This window comes from Pseudomicrostroma glucosiphilum (assembly GCF_003144135.1).
Source record: "Pseudomicrostroma glucosiphilum strain MCA 4718 unplaced genomic scaffold BCV69scaffold_2, whole genome shotgun sequence".
NCBI lineage: Eukaryota > Fungi > Basidiomycota > Exobasidiomycetes > Microstromatales > Microstromataceae > Microstroma > Microstroma glucosiphilum.
Window position 1 is genome coordinate 2,036,168 of NW_020289914.1, and position 27,187 is coordinate 2,063,354.

The window sequence follows — 27,187 nt, forward strand, 5'->3', positions numbered from 1 at the left end:
TTCTTCTCATCAATGTCATGCTGATCAGACATTTCGGTCACATACAAAGAGCGATCATGCGCAGACGGGCAGAGTGACATCTCGTTGTGATCGGTGCAGCCCGAGGATAGTAGTACAATATGACGCGGCGCCTCCATCTCTCGCACCCAAGCCCTCGTCTCTCGTCCCTCGCCTCTGATTTTCACCGGTCCTTCTCCTCCTGTATTGTCTTCCCCGTCGGCGAAGCCCAAAGGTCTCTCCCTCCTACTCCTGCTCCGCTCGCATTCTTGAGCCTCGTAGGGCTACTCGTGGTGCTAACACTGCCACTACGTCGAGATGAAGCCATATTATGGCTCGAGCCTAGACCATCTACTACTCCCCCTACTCCGGCTCCTGCTCCGCCGGATGAGGTCTTCTCTCCAGGTGGTAGATTCCAATTGAGCGCATTCATATCGAAGTTGGTCCTGCCAGCTGGAGCAGTCTGTGAGCCAGGTGCGCCGAGAGCGCCTCCGCTACCACTTAGACTGCGTTGAGCTTTACTACTGCTGCTGCTGGGAAAGGTACCGGCGGCGGCGGCAGCGGAAGCAGAAGAGGAAGCGAGGTAAGGTGTACCGCTTGGAGAGGTGGGGGCTGTCTTTGCTTTGTCTGCTTCGGAGAGGAGATATTCGACGAATAGATTTGAGAAGGACTGCGGAGCAAAAAGATTGTGGAGGAGGATGAATTGGTCAGTCAGAAGTGATCATGATGCTCAGGTACCATTCAAGACTCACCTCGTCTTGTGCCGTTGCACCGGCGGAAGAGGCGCTCCTTGCTCCTCCTGTACCCGCACCACCGCCAAAGAGTCTTCTTCCAAAGCCACCGCCCGACCTCTGAATGCCTGCCATCTCCTTCTCCTCATCGCTCCATTGCAGGACCGAAGAGAGGAGGCTGAGCATCTCAAAGCGCTTGGCGTCTTGCCTCGGTGTGGTGAGGAATTGCAGCAAGACGTTTGTGACCAGCCGCCGGTCTACTGTAAGACTGGAGTTGTCTTGATTGAGCCGACGCAGAGCTTCTGTCAGGTGCTCGTTGAGTATCACAGCTGACGTGGTGCAGAAAATCAGAGTGAGAGGTCAGCGATTTCAAGAACATTGACCACAACCATCGTGTCCCTCTGACTTACCCTCGTGCCTCAATTTGCCAATGAGGAGATTCTTCTCCTTGACATCCTGCTCCAAGGCTCTGCCCCGCTCAGACGAGTCTTTGGTATCGAGCCATTGCTTTTCAGCCTTCACGGCCCTTGCTTTGTACTCCTCAAGCAGAGCAGCCGTCGAATCGTACTTGTGTTGATAGTCACCAATGGCTCGTTGTAGCTCGGCGTCTTGTTCTGCAAGAGTACGGACAGAAATTCAGCCATGTTGTCAAAAAAGTTTTCCAAGGCCTCTGCTTCGGGAAGCTACTCACCATTCTGGAATTCCTCCAACACCAACTGCAGATTTCTAGCGCTTTCCTTCTCTCTTTCTGCGACTCCTCGCCATCTGCTCACTTCCTCCTCCATGTACTCCTTGTCCATTCTGGCCTGCTCCGCCATAGCCTCCGTCTCTTCTCTCCTTGCCAAATCCTCCTTGCGGGCCGCCTCTTGTTGCGACAATTGCACTTTGAGACTCTCGATACTCTGATTCAGGTGTACAACTTGCATCTCGAGCCGATCACGCTCTTCAGCGAGAGCAGTGTCTGCGGAGGAGGACGATGAAGCTGATGCAGCTGCAGTGGCCGCCCTGGTAGCCTCCTCGATGGCTTTTGCCGAAGACTGCCGTAGCGCGTCGAGCTCTCTGGTCACCCTTTCGCTTTCCGTGTGGGAAGATATCAATTCGGATTTGAGCGTGGAAGTGGATGCTTGCAGCTCTTGCACCTGTCTTGTGAGAGTCTCGATTTGTGATTCTCTGCGGTCCAGTTCTTCCTGTGATGGGTTATGCGCCAGTGAGGTCGTTACGATTAGCGAGCTGCGCTACAGCCTTCATGACGCACTGAGACTCACCGCATCTTGCCTCAAACGATCGCCTAATGTGCTTCTCATCTGTGTCAACTTGCCCAGGAGGCCCTTGTACTGTCCTTCGAAGCCATCACGCTCCTCTCTCACTCTCTTTAGCTCGTCCATCAGTTCTTCCCTGTTCATCGAGCTCGGATCGTCCTGATCAGCCGAGTCGGCTATTGTGTGGCCGCTATCAGAAGTCTTTGAGACGTGGGTAGCCGAAGAGCCATTGGTGGGCGGCTGCGAAGACGTCGAGGCGTGTGATGCATCGGGTAGGAGCTCTTCCACTGGCTGCGAGAGGGCCTGCTCCACCGACAGACCAGACGATGGTGACGATGCGCTGGCCATCGTGCTGCGCCTGAGATGTTCTGGCGAGCGATGAGCAGTGCCGCAGTAGCCAGCAGCGCAGTATGGCCTTTGAGCAGCAGATGGGTCACGGCCAAGTGTTGGTTGGATGGTGTTGGGTAGACGTCGCCTGCCTGTGCCCGGTGTGCCTGGTTGCGCCTGTGCGGCGTCTGCCTCTGCCGGCGGGGAGCCACTTCCGCCGCCCAAAAGTGGGCTACGCGAGGCGGACATCCGGGGACTCCACGCTTGCTTCTACTACCATACCATCGATTACCATCGCACGCTTGATCACACATCCTCCAGGGTCTCTTACTTTACAGTCGCAGAAGTCATCCCTGCTATAGCGTCTGGTCATCGTCACCATCAGCGCGCTTCGACTCTCGCTTGAGTCGTCCCACTCCTGCCATCGAGAGACAGTTGCCAGGCCTGCACAGGCCCAGCGAGGCCTCGACGCCGTTCCCAAGCAGGTGTCCTGGGCATGGCAAGATGAACGCTGAATACAGCATGTATGCTGGTGGTGTGGCTCATCAATCACCTTCCCTGCCCGTGCCGAGTGGATCGACCACATTCAGCTCCTACCGAGGAAGCAGCGAGTCGGCCCCTTTTCTTGGCGAAGAAGCCACCAGGACGAATGGCAATGTCATGGCTGTCGAGGCCCTGACCACCACTCACACGGAGAGCAGCAGAGATGGAAGTGACAGTGAAGATCCCACTACGCCTGCTAGTGAATTAGCTCAGCAGCAGCAAGACATTGGCAACAAGGCCACAGACGCTACCAAGCAAGAGGAGCTGAACTCTCATCGGCAGTCCGCCCTGAATTTAGACGTCGGGGCACGCCTTGTCAGCCATCACTTTGATGAAAGAAAGGCGGACGTTGGCCGTTCTTTGGGATCGAATACGCCCCTCATTCCAGAGCTGCTCCCTCTGGAGTCGCTGAGCAACATCACGCAAGATCCACCCATCCTTTCGCCAGCTCCTTCTCAACCCGTCCGGCCCACTTTACCTGCATCAGGAAAAGACGTCTCATTCAGTATGGGCCCGGAGACTTCCTCCAGTCGCAGCTCTCCACTATCAGATATCTCGGACGGTGACCGTGTGCTGCAGAATGACGACGCCGGCCCATCTGCCTCGCCTCCGGCACAGCAGAAGAAGGCCGCGAAGAGGGCTGCCCCTGTCAAGAAGGCACCTACCAAGGCCAAGAAGCAAAAGGTCGATACTATTTCGCCATCTGCTACGAACAAGCGCAGGAAGTCCGTGGGTCGGGCTTCGATGCCACATTCCGAGAAGGATGTGGACCAAAGCTCTGGGGAGCCAGGTCCCTCTAATTCTACCGCTCACTCCAGCCATGGCGATGTGACTGCTCTGTTCGCATTGCAGCAGAACATTCCTCAAGACCTGGACGAGGCCGATCGAGCGGCCATGGAGGCGGCTATGGCCGAAGATCTCAGGAGCGGCTCAAGGCCTCGGCGCGCTGCATTAAACAAACTTCGTGCGTCGTATCTCGAGCTTCAGAGAGAGATTGGTGATGATGCCAATCAAGGCAATAGACCGAAGAGCGAGACAAAGGCAAAGGTGAAAGGGAAGTCTCGACCCTCTACAGCTGTCTCGGAGGCTACTCGCTTCCAGATGAGCGATCGATGGTACGAGTACCAAGTAGGAGATTGCCAGCGCGGCCGTTGGTCTCGATGGTACAAATGTACGCACTGCACGGCAAGGCAAATGGGCGACACATGCCGCTTCGTCAATCTCAGGATCTTCCCGCTGCGCAGCCTGGACGGTAAGCTCATAGTAGCAGACCCAGAGGACGATGATGCGCTGGATTATGCCCCTTTCTTCGGAAACGAGCTGCCTCGGAAGGTCACGTTCGACTACCCGCGAGCCAAGTCGCTGTTTCCTCCGGCGAGCGCGGCAAGCATCAGCGACATCAAAAGCACAGTCGCCATTTCTCTGCATCAGACTATGAAGATGGAGCTGGACCACGCTGCTAGACCCGAGACATTGTGGCGCAATCCCGAGCTCGTGATACGGCCTCAGTGCGACTTCTGCTTGACTTCGCTCTTCTCTGCTTCGTACTGCTGTCGATGTTGCGGAAAGGAGTACTGCCTCGAATGCACTGAAGCATTGAAGGCGAAGGAGGCTACTCCCGGCAAGTGGAACCAAGTCGCGTCTGTCGAGAAATGTCGCCTTCAAAGAGTGCATACCTTTAGCGAATTGTGGCCTTTGACGAGGTTCAGGGTCGAAGAGCTTCAAGACGAGGTCAGAGAGATGGAGAGGGTGCAGCGGGGCGGTCTTACTTCAGGTTTCACACTGTCCGAGACTGAAAGTCGACTGCCAGAGCACTCTGTGCAGCTTGAAGAGCCCCAGGAGAATGCGGACCCAGCAGTGCCATCAGATTCTGTGCCTCTGGAAGAACGGACTCGACAATGGTACAAGAGTCTCGATGGCCCGACTGTGGATGCAGCCATTGGCTCGCATCGATTGCAGGAGTTCCATGCAGGACATGACGAAACAGCTTTCCGGAAACTGTGGGCCAGAGGCGAACCAGTGATCGTCCATGATTGCATCCGCGATTCCCAGGAAGGCGAGGAAGACGAGCGGGGGGAGGTTGTTGGTAAAGCCGAAAATTCTGCTTCCGCAGCTCCTCCTGCGGAGTGGGGTCCCCAGAGCTTCTGTACCTCACGATGGCAGGAAGAGCCCTGCAGAATCACTCGCTGCGACGCAGATAACGCACATCAGGACGTGTATGTCTCCGACTTCTTCTCTACCTTTGGCAAGTCTCCCGAAGAGAAGCTGGCGAAGCTTGGCAAAGGGGTCTGGAAGCTGAAAGACTGGCCGCCGAGCTCGGCTTTCGATGATGCTTTTCCCGACCTCTACAAGCACTTCAACAGGGCCCTACCTGTTCCTGCTTTCACTCGTCGTGATGGACGGATGAACATTTCCGCCCTGTTCCCCACTAATGCCAATGCTCCTGATCTGGGACCCAAGATGTATAACGCCTGGCCCTCCACAGAAGATCAGGTCGGCATGGGATCCACCCGACTTCACATGGATATCGCCGACGCTGTAAACATCATGTACTATGCCGCTAAGCCGCTCAACGCAGAGGAGCTTCCATTGGCCCACCGTGATGGCGTTGCTGCTTGGGATATCTTCCCTGCTGGCGACTCGAACAAGATTCGCGATTACCTTCGAGAGACAAGAAAGGTGGAGGAGCACGAAGATCCGATCCATTCGCAAAAGTACTTCCTCGATGCTGGTGATCGTCAGAAATTGTGGGACACCAAGGGCGTGCGCAGTTGGCGGATATACCAGAAGGCCCATGACGCCATCTTTATCCCTGCTGGATGCGCACATCAGGTCTGCAATCTTACGGACTGCATGAAGATAGCCGTCGACTTTGTCTCTCCGGAAAATGTGGCGAGGTGTTTCCGTCTCACGGCTGAGTTCAGAGCATTGAGCAACAACAAGGTTCGCAGCTGGAAGGAAGACGTGCTACAGCTCAAGTCGATGCTCTGGCATGCCTGGAGAGCCTGTCGAGAAATGGAAGGTCACAAGTACGACGCGGAAGGCTCTGTACAGGTGGAGAACGGACAAGTGAGACCTCCTGCGCGATACAGCAAGCCTTTCACAGATCTTGCTAGTATTCATAAGGCTGCAAAGAGGAAGAAGAAGGCAAAACGGGGAGCAGTAGATGTGGAGCTTGATGATGAAGAGGACGAGTCCATGCTCTATGTAGAGGTGGACGAGGGCGATGCACAAGAGTCCAAAGCTTCAATCTCTGCTGCGAAGGCGAAGCAGTTGCCAAAAGCCAAGGCCAAGGGAAAGGTCTCGACGAAACGATCAGCAGCATCTGCGTTTGCGGACGGGACATTGGACGAAGAAGGCGAGGAAGCATCATCACCTCCTCTCACTTCGCGCAGAACCTCGACAAGCAAGCCGGCACCTACCTACTCCCGCAAAGGCAAGAAGTCTGAAGCTGCCTATGCTGGCTCAGCCATTGTCATCGCCGACGATGACGACGATGATGACGAGCCATCGCAAGGAGCCTCTTCCCCTCCACCGATAAGTACTGCCTCAGGAAGACCAAAGCGCCAGGCTGCCGCGGCGGGCACGAAGAGACTCTCCGGCTTGTTCGGGCAGGCTGAAGCCACCGAGGTAGACGAAGAGGGAGGAGAGGAGGAAGAAGACGAAGAGTACGAGCTGGCCACTCTTACTGGGCGTCGCAAAAAGGCTTCCCCACTTGGTCAAGCCAAGAGCAAAGGGAAAGGGAAGGAGAAGGGAGCCAGCAAAGCGCGCTCGGCCTCGACGAGGATTCCCCGGGTCTCCTCCTCTCCCTCTCCTGCAGCCGCTTCGACACTAGCTACCGCCACCGCCAGTGGGAGCGTCCCTCCCCTCCCCGTTCCACCCCTCCCCACCCTTCCTCCAAACATATCTCGCCCCACGCCCGAACATCTCACGCAGCTCACCGCCGCCTTCCTCGCCTCTGAGGAGACTATGCGGGTGGCGAGGGAGCAGGTGGACAAGTGGTTTGGGGCGATGCAGATGCACGTGGAGGGGCTGAGGCGGTGCGCTGAGGGCATGAGGGGGATGCTTGAGGGCCAAGGGGAGGGGGAGGGGGAAGAGAAGATGAAGGTGGCAGACGAAGAGGAAGAGGAAGAGGAAGTGGAGGAGGAGGAGGAGGAGGAGGAGATTGTACAGGAGGGATTGTAGTCATGTGTGTGTGCAGGCCTTGAGCATCTTCTCTTCCCCCTCTCATCTCCTGTCGTAGTCGTAGTCACCATGTCATCACGTCGCAGTCGAAGGACGAAATGGAACGGAATGGAGTGGACCTCGGTCCTGGCGTGCAATGGAGAGGAGCGTCACATGGCATCACGCTGATTGTTGAAAGAAAGCAAGTGACGAAGCACATGTCATTGGTAAAGTCCAACTCCAAAATCCAGCCGTCTCCCCCCTCTCGTCTTCTCAATGACCCCCCGATCCCCTCCACCTTTCAACTCAAGTATCCCATCCTCAATGCAATCTCTGCATTCATAACACTACTAGTAGCAGCCCCAATCTGCACATTATTACTCAACACAACAAACTTGACATCCAAAACTCCACATTCCCTCACTCTTCCAACATTGACCCCTGCTCCATTTTGCCAATCTCGATCTAAACGGGGTTGTGGACGATCAGGTTCTTCATGTAGAGTGATGGCCTGGGCCGGGGCAGAGGGACAATTGAGTTCTTGAGCTTCGCAGCGGTACTTCTTCAGGGCTTGCTTGACTGCTTCGATGGAGGGGGGTGGTCGATGGGCAAAGCGCACAGAGAGGACTTCGGTGTGACCGTCCAGTACCGGTACACGATTACAGTGTGCGGACATCTGAACGGGGACGTGCTCAAAGGCGGTTGAGGAGCCATTGAGACTTCCTAGGATCTTGGCAGTCTCGGATTCAATCTTCTCCTCTTCGCCAGAGATAAAGGGGACGACGTTATCGTGGATATCGAAGGAGCTTACGCCTGGGTAGCCCGCACCGGAGACGGCTTGCATCGTGGCCACGACTACCTTCTCAAGAGGGCCAAAGGCATCCTGGAGTGCTTTGAGAGGGACAACAATTCCCGTCGTGGAGCAGTTGGCATTGGTGATGATGTAACCCCGCTTGGTGGGCGTAGGGAGCGAGGCGCGCTGGTGTGGGATAATGTTAAAGTGCGAAGGGTTCACCAGTGGCACCACGAGTGGGCAGAGAGGGTCCATGCGGTAGTTGCGAGCATTGGAGAAGACGCGTAGCTCTGCGGCTCGGAAGGCTGGCTCGACAGTGGAGGCTGGACCGCTGTCCAGACCACTGAAGACGACGTCGCAGTCCTTGAAGTGCTCTACGAGGCATTCCGTCACCTGTAGAGACCTCACCTCTTCCGGAATAGCACGTGCTTGCTTCCAGCGTCCAGCAACAGCTTCTGCGTAGGGCTTGCCGGCAGAGGCGCTCGATGCTGCCAGTGCGTGAATGACAAAGTTGGGGTGGTTGGCAAGAAGCAGGATGAAGCGCTGGCCCACGGTTCCAGTCGCACCCAGAACTCCCACCTTGAGCTTCTGAGAATTAGAAGACAGCGTTGATGAAGCAGCGGCAACTAGCGACGACGAGTTCTGACCGGTTGCGGCAGGGGCAGGAGTGGACACCTTGCCCAGACCATCGACCAGGGCTTGGTCGTTGAAGCCCTTTCCGAACTTCTCGCCAAGACCAGCCATGTCCTCAATGGAGCTCTCCATCGACAGCTGCTCCGAGTTGCCACCACCCACGGACCTGACGGCGCTGAGTGAGCGAGTGGGTGTACTGCTCTGTGACCAAGATGCGGGTCCTCCCCTTGCGAGACCCCTTCCAGTGCGGGCCACAGTGGGCAGCTCAGTAGCGAAACCTGCGCTTCTCCTTGCCCTCACACCGGCTCGCAGCTCTTCCAAAGCCTCAATGGTAGTCTCCCAGTTGATGCAGGCATCAGTGATGGACTGACCGTACTTCAGACCAGCAGGCCCTTCCTTGGGGATATTCTGCTTGCCCTCGTTGATGTGAGACTCGATCATAGCTCCAATGATGTTCGCTCCCTTCTCACCGCCCAGCTGCTCCTTGATACTCTTGACGACCTTCATCTGATTCTCATGCTTCTTCTCCGAGTTGCCGTGCGAACAGTCGACCATGATCTTCTTTGGCAGTCCAGCCTTCTCAAGCGAAGCGCTGACCTTGGCAATGTGCTCGGGAGAATAGTTGGGACCAGAGTTGGCTCCTCGTAGAATGACGTGGCAGGCGTCGTTACCGTGGGTCTCGACAATGGCGGAGATACCCTGCTTTGTAACGGAGAGGAAGGAGTGTGGGGAAGAGGAAGACTTGATGGCATCGACGGCGACTTGGATGCTGCCATCTGTACCGTTTTTGAATCCGATGGGCATGGACAATCCACTGGCCAGCTCACGATGAACTTGACTCTCTGTTGTCCTGGCTCCAATGGCTCCCCAACTGACCAGATCGGCATTGTACTGAGGCGTAATGGGGTCCAGCCATTCAGTTCCTGCGGGCAGACCCAGATCATTTACCTGCAATAGGAACCCCCTAGCAAGTCGCAGTCCCTTGTTGATGTTGAAGGATCCAGTCAGATCAGGATCATTGATGAGTCCCTTCCATCCAACCGTAGTTCGTGGCTTCTCAAAGTAGACGCGCATGATGATGTGCAGGTCATCCTTTGCCGTATCGGCATAAGCTGCCAGCCGCTTTGCGTACTCGATACCCGCTACAACATCGTGCACTGAGCAAGGTCCAACGACGACGACGAGTCTGTCATCCTCTCCTTTGACAATGGCCTCTGCCTGAGCTCGACCGGTGGAGATGGTGTGGGAGGCAGCTTCACTCAGGGGGTAGTCTTCGATGAGAATCTGGGGTGGGATCAGGGGTCGGATACACTTGATACGGGTATCATCCAGCGCCGAGAGGGGGCTGTGTGTGGTGTGGAAGAGGGACATGCCTGGCTGCTACTACTGCTGCGGTGAAGCCAGACGAGGGAGAAGGTGGTAGTGATGGTGAGATGGGGGGAAAGGATAGGATGGATGGGTGAATGTATGCGTATCCACTTTTGGCCCAGGAAGATGTGCGGCGCAATGCAAGGCAAAAGAAAACTCGCCGCTCCCCGCCTTTGACTCGAGCAGTGGAGGAGGGGAGCAGCGTCACTGTGCCTGCGTGCGCCTGCGTGTCTCTGCCTGAGCACGCGCCCGCCCGCCCCGCTCACCCTCCTCTTCAGTCAGGCAACTCTACAGGCCAAGAGTCATTCATAAATTCATGGGTGAAAGGTAAAGAAGCATGGGACTATTCTCGCATAGTAATCATTCAAATCAGAGGAAGCACACTCCTCTTGTGCTCCTCTTCTCTCTCTTCTATAATGCAGGCCCCACGCTGGCCTCTTTCTACTCCCTGGCACTACACCGCTCGCTTGCATCTCACGCCGCACCTCCACCGCCCGAAGCCCTTCTGAACATCGACTTCACCTTGGCCGCACCTCCCTGCAGCGGCGTAGGAGAAGCCTGACCATGTCTCTGCTGCTGCTGCTGTTGCTGGCTATGGCTGCCCTGACTGTCAAAGCTGCCATTGGCGCTCGTCTCCCTCTTCCTGCTCTTGCCCTTTGTACTGCTGCCCATCGCGGACCCACGACGACTACCTTGCGCCTCCACACCACCACGAGGTCCACTTGTGGCATCTACCATGGCATAATCGTCCTCTTCGTCGCCATCCTCGTCTACCTCCATCTCTCCAGCAGTAGAAGGACTCGCGCGATTGGAAGAGGTAGACGCAGAGGCCGCCGCACCTTGGCCTGGACGTTGCTCTCGGGGACTACCGCTGCCGAGGGATCGACGACTGACGGAGGGACTTCCTCGTGCTCCATCTGACGGGGAGCGATGGATGCCACTGCTACCGTTGATGCCTGCATCTCCATCTTGACTACCTTCTGCCGGTGTGAGGTATCCAACGTCCTCGGAGACGTTGCTGCCTCGCCTCGAGCCGGCATCCGATCCCCTTGGTCCGCTGAAGGGTGCTCCGACGTCGAGAAGATCAGACGACGCTCCACCCAAGCTGGGCATCCCAACAATTCCAACTGATGGTTGCTGTCGTTGAGCTGCCAGACGTCGAGCGGCTGCACTACTAGGAGGAGGTGCTTCTGCTAGCACGCTCAGGACGTGTTGATTCACTGGAGTGCGAGCCTCTTCGAGCGGCGAAAAGCCACTGCTTGCAGCTGTCTGGCCTGCGGGAAATCTGCCGCCCTCGACTCCCTGGATTGAGATTGGCTGAGAGCCCCGACGTGCCTGGATCCCACGTGGAGATCCTGAGCCTCGGGCAAAGGACGATGATCCTGATCGGTCCACCTCCTCGGAGATTCGGTCAATCTCGTGCATCACTTCCGCTCCGAAACCAGCACGATCGTCGAGTAGCATTTCCTCCTCCTCCTCCTCTTCGTCATCCTCTACTTCGTCTTCTTCATCATCGTCTTCGCCACCAGCGTTGCTATCGCTGCTCGTCCTTCTTCCGTGTCCCCTGCGGGAGCCCTCGGGGAAGACCATGGTGCCATCGTACGGTTCCTCAGAGAAGGCAGCGTCGGCAACTGCAGTGGCGGGACGCTGAGCGCTATCATGTCCGCCTACGCTGCTGCCATCGTGATGCACTTGCTGACGTAGTCGGCTAGACGTGAAGGGCACCGAAGGTTGCGAAGGCACCGAGGAGCCGCCCTCGCGCTGATTGATCGCTTGCGAGGGTACAAAGGGAGACTCTGTCGATTGGCCGCTTGAGCCAACAGAGGTGGGCATTTCCACCATAGGAGTAGAGGGTCCTTGTGCCTTTCCAGCTTCGCCATTCTGTGCTTCTTTGAGCAGAGCCTCTTGCCAAGCCTCATCTTCTTCCACATCCGCTTCCAAATCGGCAAAAGTCCTGCACAAGGGGCAAGAGAAGCCAGGATAGTGGGAGCTCAAGAGCGGTCGGATGCACTTGTAGTGGAATACGTGTGAGCATGGCGCAATGAAGAGGGCCTGGCAGACTGTGACCGAGAAGAGACAGATGCAGCAGTCGGTCACGTTCATGGACTGACGGTTGGTAGGCAGCTCGCCAGCGCCCGGGCTTGTGACAGCGGCTTTTGAGGAAGCAGTCTGGATGGGGCTGCCTTGCAGAGCTCTCAGTTGTCGCAAGGCATTGACACTGTTGTGGGATAGGGCGCATGGGTGTGTGAGCAAACATCATCGGTCGCTGCTGGCTCCAAAAGCCGACTACTCACTTGAACTGGTTGGCCTCGCGCTGCCATCCGCGGTTCAGCTCGACCCTGATCTTCACGCAGCGATAGATCTCTTCCGTTCCACCCTGATAGTCGACACCGAGTTGGAGAATATCTCCATCCTTGATCGGGAAAGGCTTCGACTCAATGTTGGCGCCGGCCAGTCGGATGTGGTTCAAAAAGGTACCAGAAGAGCTCTTGGTATCTCGAATGAAGAACTTGCCGCCGGCCTCACACCAGATCTCTGCATGGCCTCTAGAGACGACCTTGGATTTGAATGCGATCCGAGCAGAATCGATACGACCTCCTCCGCCGGCGGTCGTTGGTACTGCACCTCCTCGATTGCCAGGTGCTGAGCCAGAGGGGGCACTTGACCCCACGACTCGACTTGTAGTGGCCTCTTCAGTAGCTGCAGCCGTAGTCGCAGCGGGGCCCCTGTCGGTGAAGCGCCCAATCTTGACAGGCGTGGCACTCTCTCGGACGTCCCTCTCGATTGGCTCAAAATGAAGTGAGCGAGTAGCCTCAAGGTGTGGGACGAGTCGTAGGCGATGAATTCCTGCCTGAGCGGATGGATTGGTACCGGAGGTCTGGAGTGCCGAAGAGGACCCGGTCGTCGTGCTCGTCGTTACTGCTGGGGCAGAAGCAGGAGGTCCATTCGAACCGGCTCCAGTGGTCTGCTCAGAAAGAGAGCGCTCGGGTGCAGCAGATGTGATGGCTGCCGGTACTGAGTCGTTGTTGGACCCGGTGTCCAAGGGGGGCAGATTTCTGCCTCCGGATCCTGGCATCCTGGCATTCGTTCCCGTAGGCGTGACAGAGCTTCCCAATTGTGGAGGAGCATCACTAGCATTGGAATTTGTCCTAGCATGAACTCCCTGACCTTGACTGTACCTCCTGAACATCCTACCAAATGGGTTTGTGCTCGAGCCTGTTCCGCCGGAACTTTCGGTCCTGACCATCTGATTGCTGCCAGCCATCCTGGGTCCGTTGCTGCCAGACATTTCTTGCTCGTCTTGAGGAAGTCGGAAGCTGGTGGATGGACGTGAAGCAGGGAAGCCTACCCTGTCGTTGTTGGAGGAGCTGTTGGACCTGACGTGCTCAAGTGGGATACGACTGGTGGAAGAGGAAGAGTGACGGGTGAGAAGCCCGGGGCGGAAAGCTGACCTCCTGCTGGTGGGCGATGCTGGTTCCACGGGTGAGTAGCCGGCCTGATTTGGGTCCGGCGAGTCTGATCGGAGCGAAGGGACAGAAGCAGCTGCTGCCGAAGAGAAGGAGGATCGTGAACGTCCAAAGATGTTGTGACGCTCAAAGAAGGCACCAGAGCGCAGGGGTGAGGTGGGCCCCCCGTTGGCAGCCTGATTGTTGCCGCTGGTGCCGGTGTGGATGTTGCCTTGTGATGGGCTGGAGGAAGAGGGGAAGCCGTGCTGAGTTTGGTGTTGGTGTCCAGATGAGGCTGGATAGTAGGGGATGGACATGGGGACAGATGCGGTTTCGCTGGGCGGCCCGGAATGCTTCCTGGGGCGCGAGAGGTGGAGACGAGGGCAAGATTGCGCTCCGTCAGAGGAAAGCGAGGTCCGAGGGGGGCAAAAGCCTCCGCTTTGATCGCCCGAGGCGATGAGCCTATATGCACCTTGGGCGGGGCGGGGCGAAACTGGTGAGAGGTAAGGGAACGGGAGGGAGGAGAGGGCGGACGGCGGGGGAAAAGAAGGGAGAGCGGGCGGAGGGTAATCTAGATCCTCGGACTCCCTGGAGAGATGATAAGTGTCAGGTACGGCCGATGGTGAGCGCAATCCTGGCCTCGGGTGGGGGTGGGGGGGAGGTGGTGAGCTGATGTGGCTCTCAGGAGAGGAGGGAAGGGTGAGAGGATGACTCGAGTGAGTGACTTCTGCGGCGGTGGTGAGACAAGGAGGATCTGGGTGGACGAGGGGTGAAAGAGGGCGTGAGTGGACCACTGTGATCGCGGGGGACGTCGTGGGCGGCGTGTGGTGCTTAGAGGCCGGGCGGGGTTGAGATGACGAGAGATGCATCGGCAGGCGCGGGGGCAGCAGCGCAGCAAGGCAGGCAGGCAGGCAGACGCAGGCGCTGAACAAGGCCACACAGCCAGAGTCCCCCCCCCAGCCAAGCCAGACTTCCTTCGGCTAGAAGCAGACGACGTCCGCCTACGATCGCAATTGCCTGGATCATATTCTTGCCGCGTGTCCCTCGTCCCCCTGGTACCATCATCGTCCTTGCGCACTGTGAGTACAGCATCTTGAATCATGGAGCAGTATCCAATTCCAACCACAAGCAATGCACACTCCACCGCACAACCAACGTGATGAGTCCATTTCAACCCAATTATCAATCTGTCAATCCCATGACTGCCCCTCCAACTCACCTCGTCCTATGACTTGGTTTCGAGAGGAGGGGTAGGGTGACAAGAATCTAGTGGAGAGACTGATCGGTATATGCAGCAGCAAAAGGCAGAGGAGCGAAGAGGACCCAGGCAGGATAGAGGTACAGGAAAAGGACTCATGGGCCTAGGCGAAGAGGGAGGAGACTTGTCATTCTCTTCCTCGGGCTACACAGCTGACATCCTTTGTCCTCCCTCGCCTCGTTACCAATCAGTCAGTAAGAAACCGCTTTTCAGTGAGTACAGCGCCTTCATTCTCGCATCAGTCATGAGTACCTCGGAGAAGCGGGTGCAAAGGCACGGTAGAGGGAGAGACGCACACACACACCCAAGAATGATGAGCAACCGAAAACAGAATTTATCAACAAAGGCGACGTTCATCGAAAGATGCTGGGCCACTAAACATTTGCGTTATTGTCCTGACAACAAGCGAGGAAGTGAGAAGATGACAGCGGGAGGGAGGGGGAGAGAGAGGAAGAAAAGAGCGCGGATAGAGGTGGATCTTCACTCCTCACACCTGAAACTCAATGTGTACTCACCACCCCTCTCTTCTCCCTCTCCCCACGTCGCATCCCATTCTAGATAGCCCAGCATGTCGCAACTCTACAGAGATCCCTGGGCAAAGCGTGAAGCATGGCGCAAGCATCCCATCTTCTCCCACCGATTCTACATGCGCAACATCTTCCCTGGATTCGGAATCGCTCTAGGGGCTTTCACTGTCTGTGAGTGGGAGAGCGATGCAGAGACTTGTAGCGAGGGAGCAGGCGATGCGCTTCCCGTCTTGGGGCCAATTGTTGGCCTTGAGAAAGAAAGGGGTGTGGTGCGATGGGAAGAGAAGCTCACCTCCTCTCCTTTCCCTCCTTTTCTACTCTCTCTCACCCTCCAACAGACCTGGCAGTAGACGCGCTGACCCACCCGGCCAACATTGAGAAGCTAAAGGAGGACGCTAGGAAGCAGCGTGGCGAGGAGTAGAGGTGGGAGACATCGGCAAGAGAGAAAAAAAAATGAGTTAGAGGTAGAGAGAGAGAGAGTGGGTGTGTGTACGTGTACGTGTATCAAGACGAGGAGAGTAAAGAGTAAATACCAATCGATACAAAGACCAGAATGTATGCAATCGGTCGCAAGAGCTATTCTCAGATCGGTCCTTGCCTCACGCACGCTCGCACATACCCACGCTCAAAGGCTCAGGAACGAGTGCGAATGATGTCGAAAGAGCTGCTTGGATAAACATTGACATTGGACAATCGACATTGGACATTGAACACTGGACACTGAAGATTGACACAGGAGTATGATGGCCACTGGGAGTTTGAAGGTATGAGGTCTGATTTTGAGAGCGTCTGTAAGTCACGATGAGTCTAAGACAGGGAATGGAGCTGGGGCTGGGGCTGGGAGTTCCTTGCTATGATGACGTCTAATCCGTTTCTATCTCGTTGTGTCTTGCCTTGTATCTGGTTGGTTTTGAGAGAGGAAGAGGTCCAAGAAGGGGATTGTATACTATCGTCGCCATGAGGGGGAGAGAGGTCTCAAGGAGAGTAGGAGCGTTGAGAGAGAGAACAGAGAAGGAACGAAGAGGTTGAAGAAGACGAAGAGAGTTCTCGGCTTAGAGTGCGGTAGAGATGCTGGTCCACCGTCGCGACGTCGAAGTGCGGATATGTTAAGGAAAGAGAGAGAGTGATTGAGGCTCTTCAGGTTCATCAGGAAGGATTTGAGTGTGCTTGTGACAGATCAGAGGAGGGCGAGGCGAGGTGAGATGCCAAAGGTATACTCTTCCTCTCCTGCCATCCCTGCCACTCTACTCCTTTCGGCCCGACTCGAGCTGAGGCGTGGTAGGTCGCTCCTTTAGGTCTCCCTGCACCGTGAGTAGTCCATTGCCGCTAGCGGCAGCAGCAGCCTTGACCACTCGAGTGCCCGTGTTGCTCAAGACTTCCGAAGCGTCCTTTTCGCGAATGGGAGACCTTGGGCCCGATCGCACTGAGCGGGTGCTGGCAGAAGTTTTGCTGTAGGTCTTCTTGTAGAAGATGACAAAGAGGACCAGGTATGAGGAGAGGATGGCCACGCCTGAGACGACGGCATGCTCTTTCTCGGCGGCACAGGCTCCCATGACGGGCAGAAGAGGCACGGCGTACTTCTCGACCCAGTGGGTGTAGGACGCAAAGTAGACTACTCCGAGGTCCAGGATGAATTGGGTAATCTGCAAACTGGTCACTGCCTTCTTCCAAGGACATCGGATCTTGAGCGAGGTGAGGGCATAGTAGGCGTACATTACCACGTGTACAAAGAGGTTCAGAGTGATGACCAGCCAAGAGGTACTTGTACGTCCCAGGAGCTGGGAGTAGCAGAGGAGTGCAGTGGCGGCGTGGTGGTAGACATGTAGGAAGGCGAGTGGCTTCTTCTTGATTACGAGGAAGAGGGTGTCTACCCACTCGAGGTACTTGGTGTAGTAATTGAGAATGTACAGGGCTTCCAGTCGAGGGGTGAAAGATTTGGTGTGGCAGATGGCAAAGAAGAAGCCGTGTTGGTACCAGATGGGCAGGATCTCCTCGAGCATGCAGAGCAGGAGACAGAGACTACCGAAGCTGAGGAAGATATTGTGGACGACAAAAGCTTCCTTCACTTGCATCGGCGGAATCTTGAATCTGTTCATCAGCTCGCGGCCGCCTAGGACCGTGGCCAGGTAGGCGGCGGTGGAGAGAGCCACGATGGGAAAGGTGGAGAGCGGTGTGACTCCTTCCTGCCATGTCAGGTAGGGCGAGTTGGGGCCGGGATGGAGGGCGGCGGGTGTGACAATGTGCCAAATGGCGGCAAGGGTATCGTAGACTGGTGTAGGCGACATCCTGAGAGGTTGATGCTGAGTGCTTAGACAGGAGGGAGGGTGTGGTGAGTAGTGCAAGCTTCCTGAGCGGGCAGCGTGGAGAGCAGGCAATAAGAAGGGCAAAAGGGGGGAGTAGAGCGGTTGATTGTGGTGGTCGCGGGTGGTGTGGGAATGGTAGTGATGGAGAGGATGAGTGGGGGGGGAGCGTCTTGACCTGGTGTCAGTGACCTAGCTTCTTGTAGTCTGGGTGGTGAGGACGCTTGGATGACAAGGGGCAAAGGAATGATTTGTCTCGGACTGCCTCTCTGTTGTTCTCTTGCCGAGGTGTTGATTTCCTCCGCTCCGCCGGAAGTGGCTTCCCGCGTGGCCGCCGCCCAGATCCCACCGCCGTACCTCCAATTCCAATCACAGACGCGCTACTCTGACACTCCTAGCGCAAAAGGCCAAGATGAAGTGCACCTCTCAAATCAGACGCGAAGAACGGCAGCAGCAACACACTGTATTGTCCATATTGGAAGCTTTGACACACTGAGGACAATGAAATGAGATCATTGCCACCAGGCTTGACACCAGATTCCCCGACGAGAGAATAGGTACGAGGCGAGCTTGGCACCATCGTATGGCCGTATGTCAGGGCAGAAGGACGTCTGAGCTCTTGAGACTGTCATCTCATCAAAGGCTCGTAAATCCATGACCAGACTCGAAGAACAGAGACGACAGGAAATCCTCTGGCTGTTTTGCAGTTGAGCAGCTGGCCCTGCCTTGCCGAGGCGAGGAGATCGGACGAGGAGATCGGATGCCATGCGGACGAGGATTGTTCTTCACGACCGATGGTAGGCGCTGCAGCTGCCTGCATCGCCTCGGTGCCTCGTCGCTTGCCTGGACATTGGACTGGCTGCTTCCCCTGGTCTCCTCCTTCACCCCCTACCTTCGCCTCCTTCCTCAATACCCATACCAGCACCATTCCTCACACTCTCCGCCAATTCACTCCCTATACGCATTCTCACAGCTAAAGCCATCTCTCTCTTATGGCATACACTCTGACTGCACCGACACAATTACAGTCGGTCTCTGTCGAGCCTCAGACGTGCTCTTGACATCTTTAACATCATCCTGACCTCTACCTCGTTCAGCAGTCCTTCTCCTTGGCAAGGGTCGCCCGCCATGGCTTCCACCCTTGCGACGTCCACCAGGGCTAGGAAGCACTTACTTCCATCCGAATACTCGCCATCAGCTCCCAGTCCCAGTCCACCAAGAACGCCAGTCAATGCAGTCCCTGACACGCAACAGTTCACTTCGCCTGGCTTTGCTACAGCCGTCCTGGACCCAGGCTCAGATCCTGTCATCGCCGCTAGGCATCGCTCAAAGTCGGAGGCACAGTTGCTCCAAAGCGCTTACTATCCGAGAGGGGAGATCGAAGCGGGACCTCAGAATACAGTCTCTGCTACCCACGAACAGCCATACGCATCAATTGAGGACCACGGTAGGTACTTGACGACCAAGGGAGCCATGTGCTGCAAGCCTTGCGTATCGTGACGGTGTCTCTCTGTCACTGGCTCTGACACTTCTCCTCACCCCTGTTCCCCTTTGCGGGGCTATCTACCAGGCCTGGCCGCTGCTCTCCACCGGCGTTCTTCCCGCCTTGGTCTATCGCTTGTCAGCAATCAGAGCCCTACCCGCTCTCACTTTGCGCGTAGCACTGAGCCAGTCCGATCTCGTGCTCGCGAAGAAGGAGACCGTGTCGACGCATCTGATGTCGCAACGCGACTGAGAGCCACCACCTTTTCAGCTCACCCTTGGCAAAGTCCTTCCCATTCTGGCTCTCCACCTAAGTCCCGCCACAGCACTCGTCCCAGCTCGTACGTAGCCTCACATCATGCCGAGTCAGAGCATCTCGCTGCTGTCGAGTGCCATCCGGAATGGCTTCTCGATGTCAATTTACGATCAGCAATGTTGCAGTACACCAGCGAGAGGCAGGGCATGTCAAACGGAATCACTAGCCACGTGACACAACCAAACAGCTTCGATGCCATCGGACAGACTCACAGCTTCGCAGACTTTAAGCGTGCAGCGGACGATCAGTGTAGCGACAGATCAACAGATAGCTTCGAGGTCTTTGATGATCCAGAGCAAAGTACCGCAGAGCGAGCAAGAGGCCTGCACGCTCGGACAGACTCTGGCGGATTTGCAGGCAGTAGCGGTGCTGCGCATGTGACCGTTTCTCACCGTCACGTCTCAAAGGTCAACAGCACTGAACACCTCCCTCCGGTCATGAGGCAGGGTCTATCGCGACGTTCTAAGACCACCGCGTTGACAATGACCAAGACTACCGCTGCCACTGTCTTTGATCAGCCCAACCGAGCGAAGTCAGCAGCTAAAAAAGACGAGGACATCTTTGGGTCCCACTCTGTCGCACCTGCCAATGTCAGCCGTCACTCGCCAAGCGAAGCCATCCAGAGTAGCCGTTCTGGTGGAACTCCGAATGGTGAACAACTCGATCGCCTCCTCGACCACGTCGCTCATTCTCGTCGACGAGCAGTCACTACTGTCCTTGCTACAGACGCCACTCCAGCATCTCTCCGACTAGTGTCGAGCCCAGAGCTATCTGCGACTCCTGATTGCCAGGGTGTCTTTTCTCCCTTTCCTGACAGTTACACTGAATTGCTGCAGGGTCAGTACTTCGACCACATCGACCACAACGGTCAGCCAGGTTCTCGCAATGGGCACGAAGCAAACGATCAACAGATCACGCTGGACGAAGCCGACCCGCGAGCAGTGGCCGCTGCTTTGCAGTACCACCGCACCTCCCCCAGTGGAGCGACTGGACGAGATCTCAAGAAGATCTCATGTGAGCTTTGCGGAGCACTGGTCCTCCGCTGGGCCATTCTTCTACCCTGCAATCATCGAGCTTGTTCGGCATGCTGCTGCTCGGGCGTCAATCAGGTTTCGACGACACCGCCTCGTCGACACGTATGCGCTGCCTGCCAGGGGATAGTCACAGGCTTGACTCTGTCACTACCGGCGGCCGAAGCCGCTCAAGCTGCAGCTTGGTCACGGGGCGGTGATGCTGATCCTTCCCCTAGACCGACGGCCTACACTGACCCGAATTTGTATCCTGCGCCCGAACTCATGCATGCGCACATTGCGTCCAACAGAAGTGACCTGACAGGGCGCTTCCCTGGTGTCGCTGAAGCCTTACTCGGCATCAATCGTCCCATACGAGGCATTAATAGTGATGTAGTAGCAGCTGCTCTGGCTCGTCAGCCTGTTATTCCGCTTCCCTCCGAAAAGGTGAGTCGGCTCATTGTCAGTCTCGACACGCATTTCGACAGATAGGTGATGCTAATTAGTTGACTGTGTGATCAGCCTGAATGTACTAGCACACCTCAGCACACAAGCTCAGACCGAACTTCCAACACTGCAGACTTGTCCATTACCTTTAGCGAAGACGCTTCGTTCTACGGCCCACAGCGATCACGACACCGTCCAAGAACTTACACTGGCGGCAGTCACGTAGACCGTAGCGCCAAGGACACCAAATGTGAGGTAAAGCGACACGTTGCGAGCGAAGATCAGCAGGAAGCCAGGAATCAGCTGTCGTCTCCTAGCAAAGCAGCAAGCGCTCGGACTCCTGCGTCCGACAACCACATTCGAGTGGAGCCTTTGCCGGATGAAAGTCACCTGATCGCAGTAGTTAGGGTTGACAACATTCCGTGGAAGACCTCTTACCAGGACATAGTGAAGTGGATCCCCGATCCGTACGAGCTGCTTCCTGACCCGGCAGACGTGGCACAGCCAGTGCACGTCCCCATTGACGTCAAGACGGGCAAGACTGCCAATTGTGCCTTTATTGAGCTCAAAGACGAGGGTTCGGCCAAGAAGCTGATCAGACGTCGAAACAACACCAAGCTCTGTGGGAGGCCCGTATCGCTTCTGCTGTCCAACTACGAAGAAGTCATCGGAGAGGTCTTTCCATCGGTAGAGCACTTCCCCCCCGGCACACCCACTCGCCTTCTCACGTACTTCACCAAGTGGCAATTGGAGCAACTGATCCAACTGCTCAGAAGCGGTGGACCCCAGCTTAAGTCACCACTCAAGCCCATCGAGTATATCATCTCCCTCATTCAGCTTGTACCAGATGATCTTTCTCCAGACCAGCGCGACCTGCTTGCTGAGAAAGCGCTCGGCGTCCTCAAGAAAGGAACGCAATGGCTCAATAGCCGTGTTGATGGCTTGTTCTTCGCCCTACACCGCCTAATTCAAGCAAGCGTCAACAATAGAACCTTCACCAGGGTCCAAAAGGACCGCATTGTGGAGGTGAGTCGAACGCGACATACCAGGGTAGCATTTGGGTAGCTGACGCGCTTACGATCGACTTCTGCTCTGCTCCCAACAACCTTCAGCACGTACGACAAATCCCTAACATCCGCGTCAACACAGAGGCGGCTTCGGCTGCTAAGCCAGTGGTTGAGACGGCGGCGGCAATCCACGATATCACCCATCCAGCCAAGCAAGGCCATGCTCCCGAATCAGCTCACCACTACCGAGACCAAGGGACTGCCCATGGACCTGTGCCTTACCACTCACACAACAGCACCGCAGGCTTCCCCTTTCCACCATACTCGTCTTTCGCAACGACTGGAGACTATGTAGCTCCCGGTATGCCTTTTGGTCATGTCAGGCATGCCACGGTCGGCTCAGCTCCAGCATTTACGCCATCCACGATGACCGGCATAGGCGCCGGAGCAGTGCACTGTGATAAATGGCTCATTTCTGACTCGTACAGTCAGAAGAGCGTCCACTCCTGCAGCGCAGACTGCGATAAGTCTCAAGGTGTGATTGGAGACGTCAGCAAGAGATTCTGGCACGGGCTCGACAATAATGCCGGCGTTGGCGTCAGCGACGGCCATTGAATAGACTCGGGATGCCTCGTCATCGCGTACCGAAGCATTCAAGATTCACCCGCCTGCACCCTCTCCCAGGACCGACTTGAGGACCATGCATATCGAATGATATGTTCTTTAGCAAGCACTTGACAAACAGCGAATCGACAAAAGTCCTTGATATCCATCTTGAAAGCCACACGGACCACACTCTCGTTCGCTGGCTCATCCCCCTCACCTGAGATACCTCTCCGAAGCGCATGCAGCACAAGTCCTTGTACAACACAAGTAAGCAAACGTAAGACCGCTAGGCCCGGATCTGTCGCAATAAAAAGTCTTCCCTGTCATCCAGCATTCCGTTTTGAGCAATGACAACGCCTTCTTCCTTCGCACTGCGTCGGCGGATCCAATGCAGCTGGAAGTAATAGTCTGTATTGTGAGGGGAGTACCTAAATTACTTTCACCTCCTGCCACCACCCTTGCCACCCCTCTTGACTGGCGAGCCCCTCGACTTGCCACCAGACCCACCACCTCTGCCGGCGCCACCGCTACCGCCGCTCGACCTCTTACCAGCACCACCTCCCTCTCCCCTCTCGCTGAAATCTCGACTGAACCCGCCACCCTTCTTGCCCACCTTGAGGGCAGCACTACTGCTCCTCTTCTTCTTCTTTCCCGCACCCTCCTTGGCCACCTTTGTGCCCTTGCGTGGCTCGGGGATACCCAATTCTTTAGGCCTAGCAGCCTTCTTCGCGCTGCGAATCCCCGCCTCAATGGCTCCTCGGCCCATGCCGCTGCCCTTTTCCTCGGCAGCAAGCTCCTCCTTTGCCATCTTTGTGCGCTTCTGCTTGCGCGACAGACCAGAAAAGCGATCATGCTTTGCTGCCGAGGACGAGGAGGAGGCCTGTCGGTCTTCCTTGCGCTTTTGCGAGGCGGAGGCGGGATCGACTTTATTCCTGTATTCGGAAGCGGAGAGGTTCTTGTTTGCCTCCTTGTCCTTTTCAGTCTGGAACCAAGTCCTCTTTGGTCTACTCATGATCTCGTCGCGGTGCTCGATCATGTTGGTGCCCTTCTTGAGCTCCATCTCTGCCTGGCGGAGCGCCTTCTCCTCCCTCTCCTCTTTCATCACCTCCTCCACGTCACCCTTGAGAGATTCGATCCTGTCACGCACACTCGCCACTACCTCGACGGGGATGAGGCGATGCTTGATCTGCTCTGCAGGAGAGCTCTTCAGGACCGTCTTGAGAAGACGACGGTCTTGTTCACCCACCAAGGTCACCGCACGACCATTGTTGCCTGCACGAGCCGTTCGACCAACTCGATGGATGTAGATTTCGAATTGGGCAGGCATGTCGTAATTGATGACTGTTTGAACGCCTTTGATGTCCAAACCACGCGAGGCGAGGTCGGTAGCAAGGAGAAAATCCACTCGGCCATCCTTGAAGGACTGGAGAGCGTGCAGACGCTGCTCCTGCGAGAGGTCTCCGTGCAGCTCACCCGCCGAGAGGCCCATGAGGCCAAAGAGGACCTTCAGCTGATGGGCTAGCTTCTTCGAACGGAGGAAGACGATCACTTGGTGGCGGAAGGTACGCAGACATAGCGAGAGGAGGAGCGCCGGACGAGCTTCGTCCTCTGTACGTTTAGAGTTGGGCTGTCTCACCTCCTCGCCGTCGGGTCCTCCTCCTGTTGCACCTCGTACTCTCACGAACTCTTGAATGAGTTTCGTGGCAGTGGTCCTCTTGGGGTCGACGAAGAGTCGCACTGGCCGCTTGAGACTCAGCCTGACTAGCTCGTCGACGTCATCAGTCATGGTAGCGGAGAACAACATCGTCTGACGTCCCCTCGGAGTGGACTGAATGATCTCGTTCAGCTCTGCAGCGAATCCCTCTTCGAGCATTCGATCGGCCTCGTCCATGACTAGGATTTCAATGTCTTCGATACCGAACGATGCAGAATTGCGGATGTGGTCAATCAGACGACCAGGTGTAGCAATGACGACTTCTGGACGCAGTTTGAGCTCCTGTTCTTGGGACTTGAGGGACAGACCACCAACGCAGAGACAGAACCGCACGTCTGTGTACTTGCCCAGCGCTTTGCCTACGTTCCAACACTGGACTGCCAACTCTCGAGTTGGGGTAAGGACCACGACTCGTGTCTTGGCTTCGGACTGACCTCGAGGTCGGTGAGCCAGCCTTTCGAGAATGGGAAGCATGAAGGCAGCAGTCTTTCCAGATCCAGTGACGGCTCCAGCTACAATGTCCTTGCCTGCCAGAGCGATCGGAATGGTACGCGACTGGATAGGTGTAGGCGTGGCAAAGGAGAGGTCCGCCAGCGCACGGAGAAGAGGCCGCGCCAGGGAGAATGACTGAAAAGAGGATGTCACCTCTTCATCCTCGCCCTCTTTCTTGGGCTTTCCATTGGCTTGCAGGTCGCTTTCAGAGGCGAAGTAGGCTGCCTTGCGTGCTTTGTCCACCGCTGTCTCTTGGTCAGACTCCTCGTCCGAGCCAGAATCGTAGGCAGACTCTACGTCCTCTTCGTCATCTGACTCGTCGTCCTCGTCCTCGTCCTCGTCTTCACTGTCATCATCGGATTCAGAGGCCAGCTTGACACCTCCTCCAAACTCGTCGATGCCGTCCTCGTCGTCATCGCCGTCTGTCACTCCGAGCGCGTCTTCATCAGGCTCATCGGCCTCCTCCTCCTCCTCCTCGCCGAAGCCAGTCCACTCTGGCTCTCCTGCTTCGTCCTCGTCTTCATCGTCTGAGAATTGCAGTCCCTCGTCTCCCCGATCTTTCCGCTTCCTCTCGATGATGTCGTCCACTGTGATCCTGCCGTCCTCCACGCCGCCCTGCTTGACGTTGAAGTTCCAGCCATTGTGTCCTCCCTCCTCCTCTTCCACGTCGAAAGAGAAGGCCTTGTCGAGCGCCAGCTCATCTCCTGCTGCAGATGGATCAAAAGTAGACGGAGCTCTGCCTTTGCCCTTGCCATCGATGATTTTCTCCCTCTTGCCTAGCTGCGCCTTGGGCTTGGCAGTCGGGGCGCTGACAGGAGGAGGAGGCGAGGCCTTCTCCTCGAGATCCACGCTTGCAGCCCGACCATTGGAAGAAGGGCCAGCGACATCAGCAGAGGTAGTTGCAGCAGCGTCTTCGTCATCCGAGTCCAGTGTCATGATGAAGTCGTCATCGTTGGCCTTCCTCTTCGAAGAAGAAGCGGCCTTGGAAGCGGAAGGGGATGATGTGGACCCATTGGCGCCGCCGCCGCCGCCAAGGCTCTGACGCTTCGTCGCTGTCGGCATGGTGAGCCTTGGAGATATATGTGAGGTACGTAATCGAGGCTCCTTGTCAGTCCCGGAGACTAGGCGATGATGGCTGTACGCTCGAGTGATGGATGTGAGTGTACGTATGGTCACTGCGACGTCTCCCGAAGAAGCGGTGGGATCCAAAATTTCCCTTCGGCGGACAGGAACACGGAAAAACGCGCGGAACGGAAGGAGGGGGTGAGCGGACCACCCTCAAATGTAGAGAGACACGACCCAGATTCACAAGAGGCGACGCGACAGTAAACAAGCAACACGTACTGACAAAACGGACTGGTTATATTTCACAGACAGGCAGGATGTCGGATACGTGATCGTAGAATTCTCTGAGTGCGCTGATGTTCGTTCCGACCTTCTTGAAGGTGCTGTATGGGCTAAGTGTGACGACTCGGCCGTGACTGCCTGCCATGAAGTTGCTGCATGTACAGGTCTTTCTCGGATACGAGCCGCACTGTCGCAAGTGTGAGCTCCGCGAACAGCCCCTTTCCTCTATCTGGTTGCCCTCGGGCAGAGCAATCCTCTGCGCGGACCGCTTGCTCTGTGCTTGTATCCGCTTCGTTCGACAGAGCCGCCAATGTACAATGCTGTTCCGTTGCTGCTATGTCCGCTTCCCTTCGTGATCCCGAGCTTGGCAAGCGCGGGGATTCGACCTTGTTGGTACGTACTCATTTGCCCCTCGGGTCCCTCGCTTCTAGTTGCCAGCCTCATACCGTGCTCTACTAGCAGCGAAGAGGGCCTCCTGCTGTGCCTGAAGCTCCTCGGCGCTGAGTCCACTTCCAGCCATCTTGCTCGCCTTCTTCTCCCTCTGCTTCATCTCCACCTTGTGATCCTCCAGCACCTCTCCGATTTGTGAAACGTACGACTCGAAGCCCAGCTCCTTGAGTGCTTGCATGCAGTGGTCTGGCCCGATGGTCTTTTTGCCCGACTTTTCGCAGAAGTCGTTTGCTTCCGATGAGACGAGGTGGATGAATTCTGCGAGAGATCCAGCAATGGATACATTCAGAAAAAGATGAGAGGGGAGGGATATCATCAGGACTAGGGCGTCGGAGACGCTACGCGCTGCCCCGTTCGCCTACTCACCTGTACATGCTTCAACAATGAGCTCCTTCACCTCCTTTGAAGCAGAAAGATCGTCCGGTAGAGCCTCTGCCGGTCGAAGAGGGAAGCTGTCGGGTTAGACTTGCCATGTCTTCTTGCTCGCTTTGCTTCTTCGTGTACGCCCCTCCTCCCACTACTCACCTGAGATGAGCTTTTGCACCGTTGCTCGCGGCAATGTCAGCTCCTCATCTGCTCCACCACCACCGCCGCTACCGAACTGTTCATTGTCAGACATTTTGACGTCAGAGGCAGCGATCAGAGCCCGAAAGCCCTTCCGCGTTGAGGAGGCAGGCAACCAAGGTCGAGAGGAGGTGCGGGAAGGGTCTGTAGAGGATGGACCTGCACCACAATGAGCCACTCGAGGGACGAGATGGACGGCTGAGCGAGCTTCCTGCGCAGCTCTCAGAATGTCGTATGAGAAAAGAAGTCCGAGGCTGTAGGGCGATCACCTCCCGAATCAGGACGCGAAAGCTATGGTGAACGAGTATGAGGTAGGTGCTTCGGAAAGGAGAGCGATGCAAGGCGGATAGAAGCGAGACACGCCTCGTCTCTTGCTACGCCCTGCGTGTGGCGTATATGTACGTTC

At 56.3% G+C, this 27,187-nt stretch overlaps 9 protein-coding genes across 9 annotated transcripts; 3 read left to right on the forward strand and 6 right to left on the reverse strand.

Annotated features, from left to right (window-relative positions):
* Nucleotides 1–65: 65 nt before the first annotated feature.
* Nucleotides 66–2,450, reverse strand: BCV69DRAFT_281049 (hypothetical protein). The gene is made up of 5 exons (XM_025491841.1): nt 1,994–2,450; nt 1,420–1,915; nt 1,139–1,342; nt 750–1,057; nt 66–667 (listed from the first exon to the last, which is right to left on the reverse strand). The coding sequence occupies exons 1-5, from the start codon at nt 2,333–2,335 to the stop codon at nt 182–184; spliced, it is 1,836 nt and encodes a 611-aa protein (XP_025350591.1). The 5' UTR covers nt 2,336–2,450; the 3' UTR covers nt 66–181.
* Nucleotides 2,451–3,958: 1,508 nt separating this feature from the next.
* On the forward strand, nt 3,959–5,878 carry BCV69DRAFT_245147 (hypothetical protein; the record flags this gene model as incomplete). Its single annotated transcript, XM_025490141.1, has 2 exons — nt 3,959–4,936; nt 4,985–5,878. Coding segments are annotated over 2 exons (1,872 nt in total), but the record flags the coding sequence as incomplete, so codon positions are not given.
* A 1,304-nt stretch (nt 5,879–7,182) lies between these two features.
* On the reverse strand, nt 7,183–9,943 carry BCV69DRAFT_119252 (3-deoxy-7-phosphoheptulonate synthase). Its single transcript, XM_025489141.1, has one exon. The coding sequence runs from the start codon at nt 9,816–9,818 to the stop codon at nt 7,323–7,325; it is 2,496 nt and encodes an 831-aa protein (XP_025350593.1). The 5' UTR covers nt 9,819–9,943; the 3' UTR covers nt 7,183–7,322.
* Nucleotides 9,944–11,738: 1,795 nt separating this feature from the next.
* On the reverse strand, nt 11,739–12,891 carry BCV69DRAFT_245495 (hypothetical protein; the record flags this gene model as incomplete). Its single annotated transcript, XM_025490156.1, has 3 exons — nt 11,739–12,033; nt 12,110–12,410; nt 12,495–12,891. Coding segments are annotated over 3 exons (993 nt in total), but the record flags the coding sequence as incomplete, so codon positions are not given.
* Nucleotides 12,892–15,087: 2,196 nt separating this feature from the next.
* On the forward strand, nt 15,088–15,467 carry BCV69DRAFT_297365 (hypothetical protein; the record flags this gene model as incomplete). Its single annotated transcript, XM_025494105.1, has 2 exons — nt 15,088–15,217; nt 15,385–15,467. 2 exons carry the CDS (start codon nt 15,088–15,090, stop codon nt 15,465–15,467), a joined length of 213 nt encoding a protein of 70 aa, XP_025350595.1.
* Nucleotides 15,468–16,482: 1,015 nt separating this feature from the next.
* On the reverse strand, nt 16,483–17,241 carry BCV69DRAFT_238545 (GNS1/SUR4 membrane protein; the record flags this gene model as incomplete). Its single annotated transcript, XM_025489962.1, has 1 exon — nt 16,483–17,241. A coding segment is annotated over one exon (759 nt), but the record flags the coding sequence as incomplete, so codon positions are not given.
* Nucleotides 17,242–18,474: 1,233 nt separating this feature from the next.
* Nucleotides 18,475–22,223, forward strand: BCV69DRAFT_297367 (hypothetical protein; the record flags this gene model as incomplete). Its single annotated transcript, XM_025494106.1, has 4 exons — nt 18,475–18,793; nt 18,917–20,601; nt 20,677–21,627; nt 21,714–22,223. The coding sequence occupies 4 exons, from the start codon at nt 18,475–18,477 to the stop codon at nt 22,221–22,223; spliced, it is 3,465 nt and encodes a 1,154-aa protein (XP_025350597.1).
* A 325-nt stretch (nt 22,224–22,548) lies between these two features.
* Nucleotides 22,549–25,608, reverse strand: BCV69DRAFT_281055 (DEAD-domain-containing protein). The gene has a single exon (XM_025491842.1). It carries the CDS (start codon nt 25,480–25,482, stop codon nt 22,654–22,656), a length of 2,829 nt encoding a protein of 942 aa, XP_025350598.1. The 5' UTR covers nt 25,483–25,608; the 3' UTR covers nt 22,549–22,653.
* Nucleotides 25,609–25,763: 155 nt separating this feature from the next.
* Nucleotides 25,764–27,091, reverse strand: BCV69DRAFT_281056 (histone-fold-containing protein). The gene is made up of 3 exons (XM_025491843.1): nt 26,743–27,091; nt 26,584–26,649; nt 25,764–26,475 (listed from the first exon to the last, which is right to left on the reverse strand). Exons 1-3 carry the CDS (start codon nt 26,834–26,836, stop codon nt 26,195–26,197), a joined length of 441 nt encoding a protein of 146 aa, XP_025350599.1. The 5' UTR covers nt 26,837–27,091; the 3' UTR covers nt 25,764–26,194.
* Nucleotides 27,092–27,187: the final 96 nt, after the last annotated feature.

Coding starts and splice junctions, on each gene's coding strand:
- BCV69DRAFT_119252 (XM_025489141.1), bottom strand. CDS start 9,818: ATGTCCCTCTTCCACACCACACACAGCCCCCTCTCGGCGCTGGATGAT.
- BCV69DRAFT_281049 (XM_025491841.1), bottom strand. CDS start 2,335: ATGGCCAGCGCATCGTCACCATCGTCTGGTCTGTCGGTGGAGCAGGCC. Junction 1,916..1,993: donor ATCGTTTGAGGCAAGATGCG/GTGAGTCTCAGT, acceptor AACCCATCACAG/GAAGAACTGGACCGCAGAGA. Junction 1,058..1,138: donor TGGCAAATTGAGGCACGAGG/GTAAGTCAGAGG, acceptor GCACCACGTCAG/CTGTGATACTCAACGAGCAC.
- BCV69DRAFT_281056 (XM_025491843.1), bottom strand. CDS start 26,836: ATGTCTGACAATGAACAGTTCGGTAGCGGCGGTGGTGGTGGAGCAGAT. Junction 26,650..26,742: donor GGTGCAAAAGCTCATCTCAG/GTGAGTAGTGGG, acceptor TTCGACCGGCAG/AGGCTCTACCGGACGATCTT. Junction 26,476..26,583: donor CATTGTTGAAGCATGTACAG/GTGAGTAGGCGA, acceptor GATCTCTCGCAG/AATTCATCCACCTCGTCTCA.
- BCV69DRAFT_281055 (XM_025491842.1), bottom strand. CDS start 25,482: ATGCCGACAGCGACGAAGCGTCAGAGCCTTGGCGGCGGCGGCGGCGCC.